Below are 20,859 nucleotides of genomic sequence, written 5' to 3'. Positions count from 1 at the left end.
GCTGGAAGAGGCAAGGGAGGAGGAATAAGGGGAGAAAAGGGAGGACGAAGGAGGTATAAGCCCTGCAACAAGCCTTAGGAGGGAACGCCGAGGCCTCTAGGCCTTACGACCAAGCAAAGGAGGGCAGGCCAAGAGGGCTAGGCCTTATGGCCAAGCCTACAAGACCCTAATAACACCCACGACAAGGCTACAAGGGTAGGCCAAGGCCCTTAGAGGCCTACGAATAGCCCTAGGAAGCAAGGAAAGGCTGACGCTGAGGTCTAGAAGGGTGGACGACTAGCTTGGAGGGGGACTTTGGGCCTAGAGGCCATAAAAAATTTGAAACTCTCGCCAGAAAAATTATTTTGCTTCAGTTCTTCAATTTCACTGCAAAATCTTTAATAGTTGGCCCTGCAAAAAAAATTAGAGGCTAGATCTTACCCTGAAAGGGCTTAGATCTCTAATCTAACAATTTTCCTTTGATTTCACCTGCACAAATAAATTTATAAGAGCCTAAAACCCCAATATATACAAAAATTTAGAATTCTCAAAACCCTAGAAAACCCCAGCAGCAAAACAAGGGTTAGAAAATAAAATAATTTACAAAATTATTATACAAAATATACAAGTGTACAATGCTTAGAAAAAAATTTGAGAATAGAAATTTTGTAGATCTTGACAATGGCTAGATGTATTTCAAAAAATAGATGTTAAACCACAACCTTAGAGAAGTTAGAAAATCACATAAAATATTCAAAATCTAAACATAGTCAGTCTATGCCTACAACTTGTGAACTTGGAGCCCAAGGATTGAGGAACCTGCAAACTCTATATATTTTCTCAAGAATAAACCGATAGAACATACAATGAATTGGATCACCTAATATAAGCCCAAAACTTACTAATAGAATGTTCCTATCGTCTACAAATGAAATAACGATTTAATTAATATTTAAATAAAAAATATAGGAATGCTCGTACCCAGCGCATACCACAAATCAGCGAGACAAAGACACCATGAACTGCACCCCAAAGTCTTTTATTATGATGATCAAACGTTCCCAGCGGGATAATGGCCTTACACCAATTTTTACAAAGTTACATCAGAGTAGAGCTCAAGATCCAGATGAAAATAGAAGCAAAAAGCCTTCTATTTATAGAGAAATTCCTCCAAGTGGAAAATAACGGCTAGTTGGCTTGATCCCCGTCAAAATAATCTCGATTGTCGATAAATCTTTGATGATCTTTTAATCTTTGTCGTCGAAATAATTATTTTTGAGGAATTTTCGAATTTCTCATTAAAACTATTTTTTATTAGTTCAAAAATAATTATTTTGAGCTAACTTCCTCAAAATTTTGACTTTGACTTAACTAGCAAGGTCCAAGGGTCCAATTTTTCTTGAAATTTCCAATATTCCCTTCGTGGGGGACCTCTAAAAAGTAATTTCTTTTAGACCCACGAATTTTTCCACTTGGAGAATTTAATTTCTTTAACATTTTAATTTGACTCTAATTAATTAATTTTCTGGTTTAGGATTTAATTTTATTTTGCCAGAAAAGTTAGTTAATTGACACTTTAGGGGATTAATTATTCTTCCACCCTTAAGTATTTTAGCCATGGTGTCTAAGTATGGGGGACCACGCACTAAAATATTTTTTACATAAGATTTTACAAATTCAACCCTCAAGAGGGGAATACCTGTTCGTTATAGACCCTCAAATAACCTACCCAATTTTGCGACACAATATGATCTAATAGACTTGTAATAAAATAATTTAGCCAATTAGCTTAAATTATTCCCAAATCACTTTTACAAAAGACTCAACCAAAACAATGGGACTTGCTTAAGACTTCGACGATAAATTCCACCCTAGCTTAGGGGTGAGGTTGGAGGAAAAAACTCTGTCGATCATCCGTGTTTAAAAACATAGATAAATCACTGAGACGAAAAACCTCTTAGGATGAAATTCGTCTCCAAAATAATAGGCTTACCTAGGTTGTTACATACATACACGGTCTTACGAGCATCATTTACATTACAAATTTGCAGAATGTGTTTACAATGACTGAAAAAGTTTATGGTTGATGATCCAAATCCTTTGAAAAAATATGGTACAACTGCTTCCTTGGAACTTTGACAAAATGTGTGCAACAGGCCCTAAAGCAAATTGGTCTCCCTTGGAAGGTTATAAATACAAGTGACCTCAACCTCATTTGGACATCATCATTATGGTCATTCTTCTTCTTTGTTTTGTTTGACTCGCACAGGTCTGAGATGGTTCGTGGAAAGTTTGCTTGCACAGGTATGAGATTGCAGGGTCCAAAGCTCGCACATGTGCTAGGGTTTTGGTTTCCAACCATAGACTTGTCACAGGCAATTTTCGCATAGTTACACGAGTACCGCTCCCAGGCATTGGAGAGCACATACCCCAAGCTCCCCCGCTCCTGGGCGCTTGGGAGCTGGTCAGAAACGCTCCAAAACCTTTGGGAGCTTCAACCAATACTTTGGAGCTTTTCGGGAGCTTCACTGCAACTGATTTTTGACGTTTTGGGAGCTTCACCGCAATGAATAATTGCAAACTTAGGTGTATTTGACGGTGCTAGATTGGGTGCTGCTTAAACTGATGGAACTGTGTGAAGGGAAGGGTATGTCGTTGGGTTTAGATCTGGATATGGGTCTGGAACTAAGAGAAACAACTTGTTTATGGAAAGCCCTTCTATCCAAATGAAGATGAGGCGCCTGGCCAATCCTGATCTTTGTCATTGGAAAGCTATTCATTCTCCTCATATACGCAGATGGCAGATGGATATAAAAACATTTAGGAAGATCGTTGGCCAGTGGCAAAACCATCATTATCGCCCAGGCTGAATGGACAAAAGATGGAATACTAAAGAAAAAAAATAGTTGAAATTATGAAATATAAATATTATTAGAAAAACATTTTTAATTTGATTTTCATATTTATTTAAGTATAAAATATATATTAACTTGGAAATTTATAATTTTATTATACAAACTCTCTTTAAAATAACATTGGTTTTAAACTTTATTGTTTTATTTTTTTTTAATTATTATTAATATATATTTTATTTTTTCTTATATATATATATATAATATTGGTGAGGTTACATCAAGGGCGAAGAATTGAACCAATGACTTAACATATAGCGTTGCATGAAATCACCTAATAATCGAGTAATAACAACCTTTTTTCCGGTTTGGGAGTTCTGCATGTTTCTTTGCTTGGAAGGAATTTGATTGACAAATTGTTGATGGATTAATATTTTGATTTTCTTTTGCAGTGTTTCAAAGTTCAATCTTTTACATATTTCTTTGCAACATGGAATTTGATTGGCAAGTTTTGGATGGAAATAAATAAATTATTTTATTTTTATTTTTAATATATATTAAATTTTAATATATTATATTATTGCCGCTTCCAACTTGGCGTTTCCTGTAAATTTGGGCAAAACTTCTAGCTGTGTCGGATACTCATTCCCGTGTATTGAAAGTACCCGCATACCAGAAACTTGTGCAACATAGAATTTTCTGCACCACACATAGGCCGACTCATCCGTGCGGCTGAAGCCTTTCAGCTGCATGCACATCACATCATCCCTGCAATTGGGACCTAAGGGTTAAATTTTACATTGACCGAAGATTTCGCCAATTGACCACAAAGTTCAGCAGTTGACCGCAGACAGTGACAGTTGACCACAAGCACTGAATCAGGGTTTTGATTATTTGCATTATTGGGTTCATCCCATGATGCTTTAGTTGATTTTTGCTAGATAGTTGTATGGATGAAGATATGGATCATTGTACTCTCTTTTATTGAATCATTCAATGACAATCTAATAAGAAGAAGAATTTGAAAGGGTTTTCCCCGTAGTGGATTTTTTCCTGGTCTTTGACCAATCCTAGTGTCTCTATGTGTGAATGCTTTTCTTTTATTGTTCCTTTATGTTCTGCTGCATTGATGATGATATTGTTCTTTCTATATAATTGCATATGTTGTTGAATAATGATGTAAATTTGAATAATGTTATGATGTTGTGGGGTGAATTTAATATGGAAATAATGAAATGCAATTATCAAAGCAAAGAACAATATAGCCCTAAGAAAAATTAACACTCCAGTTGGGAGAGGGGCAGTCACATTTCATAGGGAGTCTGGAAAAAATATCCAGGTTACAAATGTGTTGCACGTGCCAAGTTTGGGAATGAACTTGATTTCAGTTTTTGCTCTTCAGGATAAGGGGTATGATGTATACTTTTGAGTATAGAAGGTGTATCGAAAACACCAGGATTGGATGTTAGTAAAGAAGATTGGGTTAAGAAGCAACAAGTTGTACAAGATGTAGTTAGACGCTCCAAAGGAACTGTTTAGCAGCAACAATGGTTTAGATATGGGAGAGCTATGGCATAGAAGGATGGGGCAAATCCATCATGGAGCACTTAAGTTGCTTAGAGAGGCAGTGACAGGTATTCCATAGGTGAGTACAGAACATCATGTTTACAAAGGGTGTGTACTTGGAAAGTTTTCAAAAGAAGCATTTCCAAGGAGCGACAGTAGAACCAAGGGTGTTTTATAGTTGATACATTCTAATATTTGTGGTCCATTGTCTAGAAAGTCTCTCAGGGGTTACGAATATTTCGTGATGTTCATTGATGATTTCTCCAAGAAGACCTGGATTTACTTCTTGAACATAAGAGATGAAGTCTTCAGTCGCTTACAAGAATTTAAGGCTCTTGTGGAGAATTCAACAGGAAAGAAGATAAAGGTACTTCAAATAAACAATGGAGGCGAGTATATCGAGAAAACCTTCATGGAGTTATGTGCCAAGGAGGGAATCAAGAGAGAGTGGACAACTCCATACAATCTGTTGCAGAATGGGGTTGCAAAACGAAATAACAGAATGATAGTTGGGGTAGCGAGTATATGCCTAGATATCTTTGGGCAGAAGCATGTAGCACAACAATTTACATTTAGAATAGGGTCCCACATAAGGTGTTGGGAAAGATGACACCCGAGGAGGCATTTATAGGGAAGAAGCCAAAAGTCGATCATTTCAGGATTTTTGGCAAAATCGCTTATTGTTATGTTCTAGCTGAGAAGTGCACCAAACCAATTGGATTCAACTGCAGAGAAGGGGTATTTCGTTGGTTACAACGAAACATCCAAGGCATATAGGATCTATATCTGAGGGACTCAAATGATCATTGTGAGACGGTATGTTAAGTTCCAAGAGGAGAAATCCTTCAGGAGATCTCGTGAGTTGCCAACAATTGATCAGAGTCAGCAAGCGAAAGCTCCAAGGGTTGAATATAAATCCCAGGTGCAGAACACAAGGACAAGTAGAACAACTAGTACAGGCACAGGTCCAAGTGCAGAGGAGAGTTCGTATAATTAGCAAGAGCATGATGGGGAGCTTGAATCTCCACCCATTACAAGTGGGAGAAGCAATGGTAAGTTGCTTCAGACATTGAGAGATGCAAAGGAGTTTGTTGGAGCTCCTAGATCAAGCACCTGGGACAGGGGACCACCAAAGAGATATTCAAGTTACAAGGTGTTGATGAGTCAGCTCATTGACAGTGCGCCTTCTAACTATGAAGAGGCTGCTCAACACCAGGTGTGCTAGGATGCTATGTTGGATTACAACTCCATCATGCTGAACGATGTTTGGGAGGTGGTGCCTAAACCATTGGATGGGATAGTGGTTGGTTCTGGTTGGATCTTTAAGATCAAGCATGCTACAAGTGGCAACATTGAAAAATTCAAAGTCAGATTCATGGCAAAGGGTTTATCTCGGAAAGAGGGAATAGATTATGAGGAGACATTTGCTCCCGTGGTCAGGTATACTTTCGTTAGGGACGTGATCTCACTTGCAACACAAATGGGATGGCAGATTCATCAGATGGATGCCAAGATGACGTACCTTAATGGAGTCATAAAAGAGGAGGTGTACATCGAACAAATGAAGGCCTTTGAGATGCATGGGAGGGAAACCCATGCATGCAGGTTAAAGAGAGCGTTATACGGGCTCAAGCAAGCTCCCAAAGCGTGGTGTGGTCATATTGGCAGTTACTTGCAGGAGATGGGCTTTGTGAAGAGTGAGGCAGATTTGAACCTCTAATATCTTATGGTTGGAAGTGAACCACTCATTTTCGTTTTGTATGTGGGTGATCTATTTTTGACTGGTTCAATGAGGTTTATAGAAGATCACAAGAGGGACTTAGTAGCAGAGTTCAAGATGAAGGACTTGGGGTTGATGTACTATTTTCTAGGACTTGAGGTGTGGCAGACAAAGGGGAAATATTCCTTGGTCAAGGGAGATATACTTTGGAGATCTTGAAGAAATTCAAGATGTTGGATTGTAGACCCATGTCTACACCTATGATAATCAATTGGAAGAAGATTGATGCATCAAAGCAAGAGGCAGTAGACCCCACCTTGTATAGATAGCTCATTGGCTCTCTTATGTATCTAGTCAACAGGGTCAAGCATTTGCTTTGTTGTCAACTCTCTTCGTTTGTTCATGGTGGAACCAAAGAGAGTGCATTAGACAACGACAAAGCATGTGTTGTGATATCTAAGAGGTACTTTTGAGTATAGGTTGAAATATACTCAAGGTGATGTTGTCAGGATGATTGGCTACACTGATGCAGACTGAGCAAATAATGCAGTGGACTTGAAAAACACTTCAGGGTGTTGCTTCAGCATGGGATCAGATTTTGTCTCTTGGTACAACAGGAAGTAGCAGTGTGTTGCATTAAGCTCTACAGAAGTAGATTACATGGTCTGAAAATTCCTAAACTGGAATCCTATTACAGCAACTGGAAATTATTCTTCTAATTGTCAATTAATTTTAACAATTTATTTGTTGTTTGCTACAACAAATATCAAATAATTCACACTACAACCTTCACAAATAAAATACTACGAAAAATAAAATGTTGGAAACTAAGAAATTCTAACACACACACAAAATTTAACATAGTTATTTTTGGACAATTATCCCCGGAAAAACCCAATGTGGGAAAATCGGTGCAACAGATGAGGGTTTTATTATTATTCTTCAGCAGCAAATCTAAGTACAATAATTTGGATGCTCTACTAGCAATCCAATCTGGAAAATTAATGGTAAAATTATTGTGAGAATTTTACCTCACCCCACAACTGGTTTCTATCCCTGGAATTGCCTCCTCAGCCACACGCAATCCCTTTCGCGTCAACTTCTGCGCAGAGCTTGCGCAGAGCCTGCTGCAACTGCCTCCAGAAACATTCTGAAACCCTTAACTCTATCTTTTTCTGGCTTTGGAATTGACTCACTGCCTTATTTGACCAAAATCATGCCCTCCAATTGTTGTATCACTAGCTCCTTTAGCTAGATCGAACTAACTATTGTTGTAATTGCTCAATCCTTGTGCAGACCCTCTGGGAATTTTTCACTCCCTCTCATTGCCTCTTCCGGAACTAGAAGACTTCCTCCAAAAATGCTACTAACCTCTCTGCCACCTGCTACTCACCCTCTGACTCAATCTTCTCTATTGAATCTTTGCTACTGAGAAAATCGAACGGCCTGGGGAATTGAGTATTTGCACTAGTGTGATCTACATCTACCCATCGAATTCTTATTATAATCTTCTCGTGGAGCACCAACGACCAAGATTAGAACTTAATTAAGGGCCCAGATTAATTCCCTGTCGATCTGTGCGATTATCTAGAAAATTATCACCTGATCTCAATTAATATTGATTAAATAACCGTATAACCTAAGTTTAGACCTATGAAATATTTAAAAATCAACCAATAATATAATTGAGATACTTCTAGGTTGAATTTCCAGAAACGATTTCTGGGTTTTGGAGATCTCATGTATTCTAGCCTCTCCACTAAATTTCGTGACTAGAACACATCCAATGCTACAAAGACTAACACTGATCTCAATTAATACTGATTAATTAACCATATAACCTAAGTTTAGACCTATGAAATATTTAAAAGTCAACCAATAATATAATTGAGATACTTCTAGGTTGAATTTCTAGAAACGATTTCTGGGTTTTGGAGATCTCATGTATTCTAGCCTCTCCACTGAATTTCGTGACTAGAACACATCCGATGCTACAAAAACTAACACTCCCTCTTAGTGAGGACTGTGTTCTCTCTCTAGTGCTGCACATCTTGCCACAACACCCTGTCTTTGTATCACCTTTGTTACATTGTTGTTGTCTGGCTATTGCTGCCCACCAACTACTGCGCAATTTCGATGCTACATCTGTGCCACTATTGTACTGCGACCAACTCTGCATCTTCACTACAACTCCCTCTCATCTGTTGCTGCTAACTGAGAAGCATCTAAAATAATTAGTCCCTGCTACTAAAATAGGTTCTCCACCATACCCATTCGTTCTCTGAAATAGACAAACTTAGCTCTCCCTAAAGCTTTTGTTGGACCGCACCACGTTGTACACAATCTTTGATGAAATGACATCGAATATCTATATCTTGTGACCTGTCATGAAACACTAGATTCTCAGAGAGCTTGATGCAACTTTGATTATCACAGTAGATATTGGTCGCCTCCATCCTTTGCTTGAACAAGATTACTAGTGACTTCCGAAGCCATATAGCTTCACACGTAGTTGTGCTCGTTACTATGTATTCTGCTTCTGCAGAGCTCAGTGCTAATGACTTCTGTTTCCTACTGCGCCATGAAACCATCTTTGATCCAACACTGAAGCAATACTCGGAGGTACTTTTCCTATCTACTAAACTGCCTGCCCAATCTGCATCTGTGAACCCACATGGTTTGACATCACCCATACTCGACTATGCCACGCACATACCTCAAAATATGCCTCGTCGATGCCCAATGTACCCTCTTCAGCTGTACCATAAACTAACTGAGGGTATTGATTGCAAAGCAAATATCTAGCATAGTGTTGACCAAATACATGAGAGACCCAATAAATTGTCTATGAAAGATGGGGTTGACATCCTTGTTATCTGATGCATATTTCTTTTTCCAGTTGGTTATCATGGGTGTAGACATGGGTCTACAATCGTGCATTCTGAACCTCTTCAGAATATCTACAACATATCTTCCTTGCCCAAGGAAGATCTCCCCATCCTTCTACCACACTTCCAATCCTATGAAATAATGCATCAACCCCAAATCTTTCATATCAAACTCTGCTGCTAGGTTTCTCTTGTAGTCTTCTATGAGCCCTGATGATCCTGTCAAGAAGAGATCATCCACATACAATACTAGGATGAGTGGCTCACCCTCTACCATCAAATAGTAAGGGTTGGGATCTGCGTCACTCTTGATGAATCCCATCTGTTGCAACTTGCAAGTAGCTGTCAATCCAACCATACCAAGCCTTGGGACCCTTCTTGAGTTCGTATAGAGCTTTCTTCAGTTTGCACACATGAGGGCCCCTCTCATGAGTTTCGAAGCCCTTTGGTTGTTCTATGTACACCTCTTCCTCTATCACCCCGTTCAAGAATGTTGTCTTGACGTCCATCTGGTGAATCTGCCATCCCATATGAGCTTCTAGGGATATAACTGGTCAGATAGAAGTGTTTTTGGCAATTGGGGCAAAGGTTTCCTCATAATCTATCTCTTCTTTCTGTGCATACCCCTTTGCCATGAACCTAGCCTTGTACTTTTCCACACTGCCATCTGCAACATACTTGATCTTGTAGATCCATTTCGAACCTGTAAGTTACTTGTCTTCAGGCCTTGGCACCACCTCCCAAACATCATTCATCATGATAGAGCTATACTCTTCTACCATGGAATCTACCCACACCTGTTGCTATTTAGCTTTCTGAAAGTTGGAAGGTTCCGCACCCTGAGCCACCAATGCTTGGTACCTGTCAGGGTGTTTGCGCTGTCTCTTGTTCGTCTTTGGAGTTCTAATAAACTCCTCTGCATCTCTCAATGTTTGATGATCCTCTCTGCTGGCTCGACCACTAGTGGTGGGAGGTTCAACTAACTCCTCATCCTGCCTTTGTTGCTCAGTCTCTTTTGAACTCCTCGGATCTCCTACAACTGAGGAAATATTGTTTCTAGTCACTGTACTCGATCCTTGTGACTGTCCTATTGTCGGTCCCACTGGTTGCCCTTGTGGCTGCCCCTGCTGCTGGACCAAAGGAGCTTCTGTTGACTGATTATAATCACCTGCAGACATCTCACGGGATCTCCTGAAAGCTCGGTCCTTCATGAACTTCACTTCTTTTCTCACCACAATCTTCCTATTGCTAGGAATGTAGATCCTGTATGCCTTTGAGGTTTCGCTATACCCAATGATAAACCCCTTCTCTGCAATCTGATCCAATTTGGTACGCTTTTCATCTGGCACGTGGTAATAAGCAACGCTACCAAAGATCTTGAAGTGACTAACTTCTGGCTTCTTCTATGTGAAGACTCCTAGCGTTTTCATCCCCAATGCTCTATTAGGAGTCCTGTTCTGAATATACACTACCATGTTACATCCCTCTGCCCATAAAAACTTGGGCAAATCCTGGTCATACAACATAGCTTTTGCAACCCCAACTATGGTTCTGTTTTTCCACTTTGCTACCCCATTCTGCTGTGGATTATATGGAGTTGTCCATTCTCTTCTGATGCCTTTCTTCACGCAAAAATATGTGAAGTCTTTATCAACATATTCTCCACCATTATCTGAGCGAAGCACCTTGATCTTCTTCCTTGTCGTATTCTCCATGCGAGCTTTAAACTCCTTGAAATGATCAAAGGCCTCATCTTTGGTCTTTAAGAAGTAGATCCAAGTTTTCTTGGAATGGTCATCAATAAAGGTGACGAAGTATTCGACACCACTGAGAACTCTAGTGGACATTGGGCCACAAATATCAGAATGTATGTCTTAACACACCATTTGCTCTATTGTCACTTCTTGGGAATGTTGCATTAACATACTTCCCAAGTACGCATCCTCTGCAAACATCATCGTATTCCGTGCTAAGTTCTGGAACCATTGTTACTGTTTCTTTGAGCATCTTGAATGCCCCATGGTGTAGATGTCCCATTCTTCTATGCCATAACTCATTTAGTTCCTTTCCACTGGTACTGTTAATGCCTATTAGTGCCATTAGAGAGTCGAGTTGCAACCTGTACAATCTATTGCTTCGTCCTCCAATCTGTCTTACCCTCTTCCAGCTTGAGTGTTTGACAAACATTTTCTTCCCTAAGAAATGGATATCATATCCCTTATCCTGTAAATGGGATACCAAAATCAGGTTCATACCCAATCCTGGCACATGCAATACATCTGTAGCGTTAGTGCTTGCTCCTGACTCCCTCTGAAAATTGATGGTACCTCTCCCTACTAGAGTACACTTTGTTTTGTTTCCCATCGTAATCTGAAAGTCCATTTGCTCCTCCTTGTAGCTTCAGAAATATTCTCTAACCCCGTCATATGAGTTGATGCTCAACTGTCTATATACCAGACACCTGTGAAGTTGATGCTGAGAGGCAAGAAAATTTGTCTTCCAACTTGGGAGACAAATCTGAAGTCTGTTGTATGTCAATTTTGTCCATGATTATACTGAAGAATTTACAGTATGTTATTCCTCTTTCCACTCGACGTTGATTCTGTAATTCCAAACTGCTGCAAAACCCTCTGCATCCAACCAAAAATCTGCTCAATGAAAATCTGAGCTGTTGTTACTCATGCTGGAATCGCTAACTCGAGCAATTCGACTTTTCTGCAACCCTACAACTGAAAATCAAATTTTCTACCCAGCAATTCCAGCCTGCCTGTCTGAGCACTGCGCTGCCTCTAAGAATTTCGGCCTGCTGCCCCGTTTGAACAGTGAAATTCCCCTCTTCACTTTTGAACTTCCTGGCTAATCACTCATGCTCTGATACCATGTGAAAATTCCTAAACTAGAATCCTAATGCTGCAACCTGAAAGTATTCTTCTAAATGTTAATTAATTTTAACAATTTATCTGTTGTTTGCTATGACAAATATCAAATAATTCACACTACAACCTTTACAAATAAAATAATGCGGAAAATAAAATACTGGAAATTAAGAAATTCTAGCGCACACAAAAATTTAACACAGTTGTTTTTGGACAATTGTCCTCGGAAAAATCCAACTTGGGAAAACCGATGCAGCGGATGAGGGTTTTATTATTATTCTTTAGCAATAAATTTGAGTACAATAATTTGGATGCTCTACTGGCAATCCAATCTGGGAAAAATACTGGCAAGATGATTCTGAGAATTTTCTCTCACCCTATAGTTCGTTTTTGTCCCCAGAATTGTCTCCCCAACCACAAGCAATCCCTTTTGCGTCAACTTTTGTGCAAAGCTTGTGTAGATCCTGCTACAACCGCCTCCAAAAACCTCTGAAACCGTTAGCTCTATCTTTGTCTAGCTCTGGAACTAACTCACTGCCTCATCTGACCAAAATCCTGGCCTCCAGTTGCTGAATCACTAGCTCCTCTAGCTAAATCAAATTGATTGTTGTTGTGCCTGCGCAAAGACCCTCTGGGAATTTCACACTCCCTCTCACTGCCTCTTCCGGAAATAGAAGACTTCCTCTGGAAATGTTGCTGACCTCCGCTACCACCTGTTACTCACCCTCTGACTCAATCTTCTTTGTTGAATCTTTGCTACTAACAAAATCAAACTGCCCGGGCAACTGAGTATCTGGACTAATGTGATCTCCATCTACCCATAGACTTCTTATAATATTTTGTTGGAGCACCAACGACCAATATGAGAACTTAATCAGGGGCCCAGATTAACTCCCTGTCGATCCATGTGATTTTCTAGATATTTCTCACTTTATCACAATTAATATTGATTAATTAACCATATTCCCTAAGTTTAGACATAGGAAATATTTAAAAATCGGCTAATAATCTAATTGAGATACTTCTAGGTGGAATTTCCATAAACGATTTCTGGGTTTCGGAGATCTCATATATTCTAGCCTCTCCACCCAATTTCGTGACTAGAACACATCCTATGCTACAAAAACTAACACATGGAAACAAGCATGGCAACATGTGAGGCCGGTAACCCACCATTTTCTGGGTGATATCCATAGGAGAATTTTTTTCTCCAAGATGGTCCTCGGTCGGCAACCCCTTGTAGTTATTAACTAGGTCGTTGTGCCATTTCTCCGCCACCTGAGCCAGCCATGTGGTCCCTCATCCATCTGTCATGAGCATATGTTTGAAGGTGGGCCTCCCGAACCTAAAGGTATGCCTTGTCATTTGGTAATTGAGTATTGTAGTTGGCTTATCATGGACACTTCTGAGCATGGATTAATGGGGAGATTCGGTGGAAAGAATGGGCTAGGTCTGTGCTCTTGTCGCCTAGGCCCCTTTTTGGATATTAACCTTGGATTCTAGTCCCATGGGATCTCTTTTACTAATCATTTGGCCTTAGGGATGGTATTTCATGGGAAACTCTGATTTTGGTTGCATGGTCCTGCTCCCTCATCCGCATATGTCACCCCCTTTCCACTCATTTTTACCCCATTCATCATTTCTCCCACATGGGTCCACATAGGGCTAGCGCTCCCCTTCCCCTTGCCCACACCTTGGGTAAAGTTTGGAATGATGCCTCAGAGGTCGATGTAGCTAAAAAGAAACGTAAAAGCACAATTGGCCACATTCAACAAGAAAATGTACCACAAAATGCAAAAGATGGGCGGGACAAACACATTTAGCACGTGGGCAAAAGCCAATGCATGAGCTCTACCCCATCATCATGGCCATCACCCTGGTTCCTATAGGTTCTATGAGCCCCCTGCATCATATAGGAACCCATGATTTTCCCAACCCCTGGTGGGCAATGAACCACCCTACCTTAAAAGGGGGTATCCACTATTATATCTCACACATCATGCTCTTACCCCTTGAGCCCTGAGCAGTTAAGTGAAGAAAAATCATAAAAGGAAAAAGGCATATAAAGAAGGGTGGAAAAATCAAGGTCGAGGCACCTCATGTACCACGATTTCTCCCTCCTATACATTATATATCCAAGTGTGGGCTTCCCTTCTATTGGCTACCCTTGTACGCTAGCATGTGGCCCAGGGCTGCCCCTTCTCATTCCTTACTCCATTCACCTCACATGCCACCACCTTTTAAATGATGTAGCTTGGACATATTATCCCCTTTAAAGGTAGAAACCGCCTAATGGGATGCTTGGTTAACCCCGTTTGGAGTTTGGAGACATTAGCACATGCTAAAGCCCATTATGGAAGGGCAAGCCATTATGAAGTCCCCGCCTGTGGTCCATGGTTTGTAAGCTCTTTTACTCGATTTCCTTGATGACTTGTTGTACTAGAAGGCTAGGGACGCATTGGATCTTATGTAGGATTGCATGGAGTCTCCATCTTGGGTTTGGTCTTCCTATATGGGGTCCTAACCCTCCAGAGGGCTACGTTGGCATATGTAGGGTGTGTGTTGAAACTTGAGAGCCATGAGCCTCCACATTGGCACATGTAGGGCGTGTGTTGAGAGCCATGAGCCTCCACAACAATAGACAACACTCCATGGATCTCCAAAGATGTTCATAGATTGCTCGAGATTCACCTATTGGACGAGGAAGATGCACGTGGCTCACCTTTGCCCAGCGAACCCCACAGATGTACCATGCACTTGGCAACTGACCCAAGACTTATAGGATGATGTGGCATCACCTACACCATCATCTGATTTGTTATAGATGGTCTACATGCATCTTCGACTTACTTTGAGACCCATGAGGTCACTTGTGTGCCCTCACAACCATTGGGAGCACCACAAGTTTATTATGTGGCGAACAAGGGGCCAACCCTTTGTCCATTACCTTTGGAAGTCCAACTCATCATTTGGCACTTATGGACTTCATTAGGCCTCTTAGAGAGGCCAACGACATGCATTATTGATTATTGCTGCTTTTTGAGCTCGATTTTCTTGCGAGTCTTGGCAGATTTCTAGGGGTTTGACAACACAGAAATTGAGGCTGCGAGAGCTGTAAGCAACAACATGAATTCTCAGAAAGCCTGGGCATGAAATTCAAGGTATTCTGATAGCATTATTTACAACCCATCAGTTAGCAATCAATACAATTTTCGAGGGAGGAATTGCTGGGAAATTTGTGCAACTGGCACAAATTTCTTGTTGATTTTCTAGTGCTAATTAGACAAACAAAATTTTCTGCAACTGATAATTACTTCCAATGATATATGATATTACTTTAATGTGAAAATTTGGATGCCCAAATTTCTATTGCAACAACTGATTAATTTTCTCCTACTTGTTAATTTCTGAATCAAGCTACTTACTGTTTCCTACAGTAAATATCGAAACTAATACACTGTAGTCTGCACCATTTAAATTATAAGCATAAATAAGAAACTGAGCAGGAAAGAGATACAACACATCTACACAGTTATTTTGGGACAAATGTCCCTGGAAAAACCCAATGTGGGAAAAATGGTTCAGCAGCTCTGAGGATTTTATTATTATGCAATGGTAATTTCTGAATACAATCTCTGGATGCCTTCCCGACAATCCAGTTACAGAGAATATCACTGACAGAGAGATTTGTGAGATTACCTCACACTATCATTGGAAGTCCTGGCTGATCCAATCCTTGAATGAACAACCCCTGGCCGCCTCTGCATTGCCTCTGTGCAATGTCTGCATTAATCCAGCGTTACACTGTCTAGGACCTTGCGTCACTCTTCCCGGCTGATCGATTTTCCTCTGAGATTCCAACTTCTGCTCTCCCGGTCTCACACCCCGACTTCCAGCTACAGAAATTGAACCCTCCAGCGAATTTTGGACACCTCAAGGCTGTTGTGCTGCCTCTCTATGGCTCTACGTCAGCCTCTCTAGTTTTGCGCTGCCTCTATTGGATCTCTCTCTCTCTCGTCTCTGTTGAGTATTCTCCGACCGAGAAAGATTTCCCTTCGGATACTATCCTTGCCCCTCTGCAAAAAATCACTATCGAAATCTCTCCGGCAGCTGCTCTGCTTCAGAAAATTGAACTTCCGATCTCCCCTTTGTGTGTTCTCCAAGTGCCCCTGAAGCTTCTTTTTATATCTTTCTGTTGGACAACCAACGGCCCAGATTAACTTCTAATCAATGGCTTAGATCATTTTGGCTTGATCCTCGTCTTCTTCTAGAAGTTTCACTCAAAGTTAGATTAATACCCTTTAATTATTTTAATTTCCTAAGTTTAGACTTAGGGTCCCATTAAAAATAATTAATTATTTTAATAAAATTGTCTCTGGGTGGAATTTCCCAAAACGATTTCTGGTATTGGAGAATGCATGCGGCTAAGCCTCCCTGCAAATTTTGAGATTTACAGCACATCCGATGCTACCAGCAATCAACATTTAACACACTCCGGAACATCATTAAGTAATTACACTAAGAAAATTCAACTGGTCCAACATTCACTGTCTAAAACATTCGACTCCTTAGAAACTTTGGCCTCTTCCTCAGATTACTTCCCACATGTTAGAGAGAAAAAAAAAATGTAGTGTGTGTGAAAATGGGAAGTTCAAGTGTCTTTTTATAGTAATTTTGGGGTGCCCAAGAGGCACGTCTCTTTGCAAATTAAATTTAATTTTCCTTCTTTTAATTTAAATTTATTTTTTCTTTCTTTTAACTTGTGTAGCTGGGGAATACATCCAACAGCTACCCAAAATCAACATTTCTAGGGGACTGTCAGGCACAAATTTATGGATGTGATTGGCAAAGAAAATGAGGAGCTGTATGGCACAATATTTAAGGAGCAGCTACAGCATGAAATTCTAGGAAATCTGGGCGTGATATCCTATAACATAAGTTGACTTAACTGCTGTAATACATGCTGTAATAATTTATCTGAAAGTAATAAAAATCTCTCTCCTCACTGGTTTTCCCTTCGGGGTTTTTCTAAGGTCTTTGAACCAAAAATCATTGTGTTAAATTTGTGCGACTGCTGCATTTATTCTCAGTGAAAGTGAAAGTAGAGTAGGCTTATGTGTTTTGTGTTTTAGCAAATATTCATATTTAAAAACAGCAGTAAAAATCTATGTTGGATTGAGCATTAAACTGATGTGATTCCTAAAACTGAAACCAGGTTGAGCCTACAATTTTCTACACTCGAGTCTCGTACAAGTATATATCATCATCACAGAACGTTTCTTTTGGATTAAGATGGAGTGCATAGTCTTCAGTGGACTCTTCAACTTTAATATCTTCATGAAGTGTTGCAACAAGTTCTGCAATAACTTCATCGGACTTCTCCTCTTCTAGGTCTGAATTCTCATGTGCAAGTGGCTCATGTGATTGGAAAACTGGTCATCCAAATGATCCATGCTCAAGCTTCTCTTCACCTGGTTCACCATATTTTTCTTTGATATAATCAACCATGGACAACATACATTATGTTTCTCATTGGTTTCAACCAAGAGAACATGAAAGGACTTATTCTGATATGCAAGTGGCAAGTATGATGTCTGACTTTCTCTATATTGACAAGCCTCAACTAGATCTGTATCATATATTCATTACTAGGATCCCAGCACTAAAACGCTTAGATCAAACCTCTATTTCATTTCTACAAAGACTTCCGAACCATATTTCTACAAAGCCTTCGAAGGTAAGCACAAATATTTTTGTTCTGCTATCCTCATGGACAACATCAAAATCTGAAATAAATTTCATAAAGAATGTAATATGTAGTGTAGTTGAATCAACATGTCCATGGAACCCATTACAAGGTGCTCATCACAATTTGGATTAGGGAAATCATTTGGGTATAACTTGCGATACCTGAGAAATCTAATGAACCAAAAACTTCAGCATCAAATTTTTCTTGGTGTGATGCTGTGTTTCTTCACTCCTAAATCTTCAAAATGGTAAGCACACATAAACTTTTGAGAACACATCACTATCATACGCCATTTCTATATCAATGGAGTTGCTATGTAAGCCTTTATGTGCTTTCAATCCTACTAAATGTCATCACCTCTACAAATAGCAAGACACTTCAAAATGTACTAGAACAAGGCTTTGTTCCTTTATGGAGTCGTTAGATGAGAAATATCTTCAAAGTATAGCCAATCTATTGAATCTAAAGAACTAGACTTTGTCCCTGGCAGTGATGCCAAATTGTTATCTCCAAAGCCTATACTCAATGATATTCAAGTCCCTGAACAACGTGCAACCCTAGAGGCACTTGTGAAGGTTTTCCACTGTCACTACAATAACTCTTCTTCTTACTTTAGGCCAGCTCTCCTCCAGCTCAAATGGGGAATCCCTAGGAAAGATAGAAATGATATTCTTTAGGATTTAAGGGATGGAGGATTGCCAAGGCTAGTGCCTATCCAATTTGGGCAATGGAGTTAGAAGTTAGAACAATCAAGAGGGTTCGAATAGTATGGAAGGAGACATAGTTAGGACATTGTAAACATGCCCTTATTATCCAAGTGGGTCTACTATAATATGCAGAAAATTAAAGGAGGGCCTATCTAAAGATGCTCCTCACAACAAGTACAAAATCAGCCATGTAATAATGTGTAACCATGAATAACTAAAGGACAGCAACATATGAAACAATAAATGAAGTAGGCAAGAGTAAGAAGCCTTCTTTATAGAATGAAGAGCATACAATGCATCATTCTTCGAGTGTGATTTCCCCCAAATATCAAGAGGGGCTAAACATGCCACTCTTAGCCTACAACCCTAGTTAGGATTCAGGAAAACCCTCAAAATAGAGTGAACCACCCTAACTAAGATATTACAACAAGTATCATTAAATAAACACAATGATTATAGTGAGACAAAGGAAGGGTTCCACCAAAACCCCAACATTTTCTTGTTGGAGCAAAACTACCCTTCTACGGAGATTATTCTAGCAGATATGTACAAGTAATTTCCCGCCATCAAATTAATACAACAGTATAGAAAAAAGGATGAAGAACGTCACACTAAAATGCCCCTTCACTTCTTCCTGAAAAAATATTTTCAACTTAGTTTGGAGGGGATCTTCCACATTTCCAACCGTGCCTCTACCAAATGAATCTTTCCTCTATTCATACCTTTCTCAATCCCAAAGTAGGGATTCTTCCATTTAGGATTTTAAGGAGTAAAAATAGTATTTCAATCTATGGAAAGTGTGTTCCTTCTTTTCATTATATTTGACCCCTTAATATGCCATAAATCATGCTTTGGAGCCCTGATATGGTAGGGCATTATTGTTTTGGGCTTTCCTTCTTGTAATAGTCACCAACGTGGTCCCAAGTTCCCCTAGGGGACAAGACTCTCCAAACTGCTACTGGAGTCTTCTTTTGTACTTGGCAAGAGAGAAAAGCTCATGAAAATGTGGAATTACTTCTGCATTTTAAGACGGTAACAAAGTCTTTGCTGTAAAAGCATTTCTATCAAATACCAATTTTGTCCATAAGGTTTAATGTATTGGTATTATTGTCAAAATTATTTAGCTGTATCAGAAACTAGATAGCTTGATATTCTTTGCATGTAGGTGTTCACTATAATAACCAGGTTTAAAGTTTCTCCTGGGCAGATCTTAACAGAGGCTATAACATAATCCTTAGACGTGTATGTGGTCTTCTATTAGCAAATGCACACAAGTCTTTTATAATATATGGCAGTCGTCTTATTTCTGTGTTGCACTAACTTGAGATCATACTAAACATTTTGTTTTGTCCTATTCAGAAACAGAAGCTATTGGATACTCTTTACCAGTCAAACAGTTGAAACTTACATATTTTCTTATGATGTTCCCTTATACCGACATAAACATGAACAAACATATACAAGAAACACATTTTTATTACTCAAGCCACTGGCATAACCTTTATTCGTGTACCCATCATAGTTTTTTCTTTCATATGAAAATCTAACATTGTTATATCTGTTTTTCAGCATTGGAAAGCATCAAGTATTAGGAGAGGCCCAGATCAAAAGGTTGGTTGGCGTGAAAATGTAATAATGCATCTGACCTGGAAAGCAAGCCTTATCTGAATCATGAAAAAGGAAAAGTCTAATCTATAAACAATATGATTGACGCAACATTGTTGATCTGTTATAATTGCTTTTCTTACATTTAGATTAAATTTTTAAGTGAAAAATGTGCGGTCATGGTTTTTCCTAGCTTTTATATTTATTTTTCTCAAATAAATCCTATTCTCAAATGTAAAGATGCATCTTGAAAAATATTTGGGCTCGTGTTTGTAACGTTGATCCTTCTAAAACTGAAGGATTACACTTCGTCAACCATCACAAAGATTGTACTATTTTTTCGAGTGTATGCTTTTACTTCAATGTTTCTTTTGTATTTTATATCTCTCTCCACACCCTTTAGCTGCTCCCTGTATAAGGCCTAGACTCTTTCATTGAACATTTACTTCTCAAGTTTCTTTTGTTCAATTTAAAGAGGGGATGCCATTTGTTCCTGTCGTAGCAGACCTAGATTTTTCATGCCACTATCTTATTTGTAATTGATACTAGTGTTGATACTCCTATTTTTGAAAAGTAGTTGGGATGATCTTTAATATTTCATTGTATTTGCAACAGTAGCATTATATTAAGCTAATGAATGTAATTATTCAATGATTGATGTCTTATTGTCATCCAAGCATTTGATGAGTTTTGTTCTTGTGAAACATATCTATGTAGATTCATCTTAACTCTAGATCTAACATGTATATTCCTCATATGGAATATAAAGATATTTCATAGAATATATATATATATATATATATATATATATATTACTTAAGATGTACATAGAAATATTTTATTTATGGCCAATATTAAAATATTTTGTAATTAATATTTTTTAAATGCCATAAGTCAATTGTATGTTGAGCATGGGA

At 39.1% G+C, this 20,859-nt stretch overlaps 1 protein-coding gene across 2 annotated transcripts in view; it reads left to right on the top strand.

Annotated features, from left to right (window-relative positions):
• SVR1 (pseudouridine synthase family protein) overlaps window positions 1-20,323 on the top strand; it is a 246,940-nt gene extending 226,617 nt beyond the window's left edge. For both annotated transcript variants that reach the window (XM_089440617.1, XM_089440616.1), the window contains one exon: window positions 19,907-20,323. In XM_089440617.1, the coding sequence (XP_089296743.1) occupies window positions 19,907-19,970 (64 nt within the window). In that variant the 3' untranslated portion in view covers window positions 19,971-20,323. The remainder of the gene's footprint in view (window positions 1-19,906) is intronic.
• Window positions 20,324-20,859: the final 536 nt, after the last annotated feature.

Source organism: Pinus tabuliformis, chromosome 9 (assembly GCF_031772625.1).
Source record: "Pinus tabuliformis cultivar Carrire ecotype Pingquan chromosome 9, CPIR1, whole genome shotgun sequence".
Lineage (NCBI taxonomy): Eukaryota > Viridiplantae > Streptophyta > Pinopsida > Pinales > Pinaceae > Pinus > Pinus tabuliformis.
The sequence above is the reverse complement of the archived record's forward strand: the minus strand, read 5'-3'. Positions and strand labels throughout refer to the sequence as shown.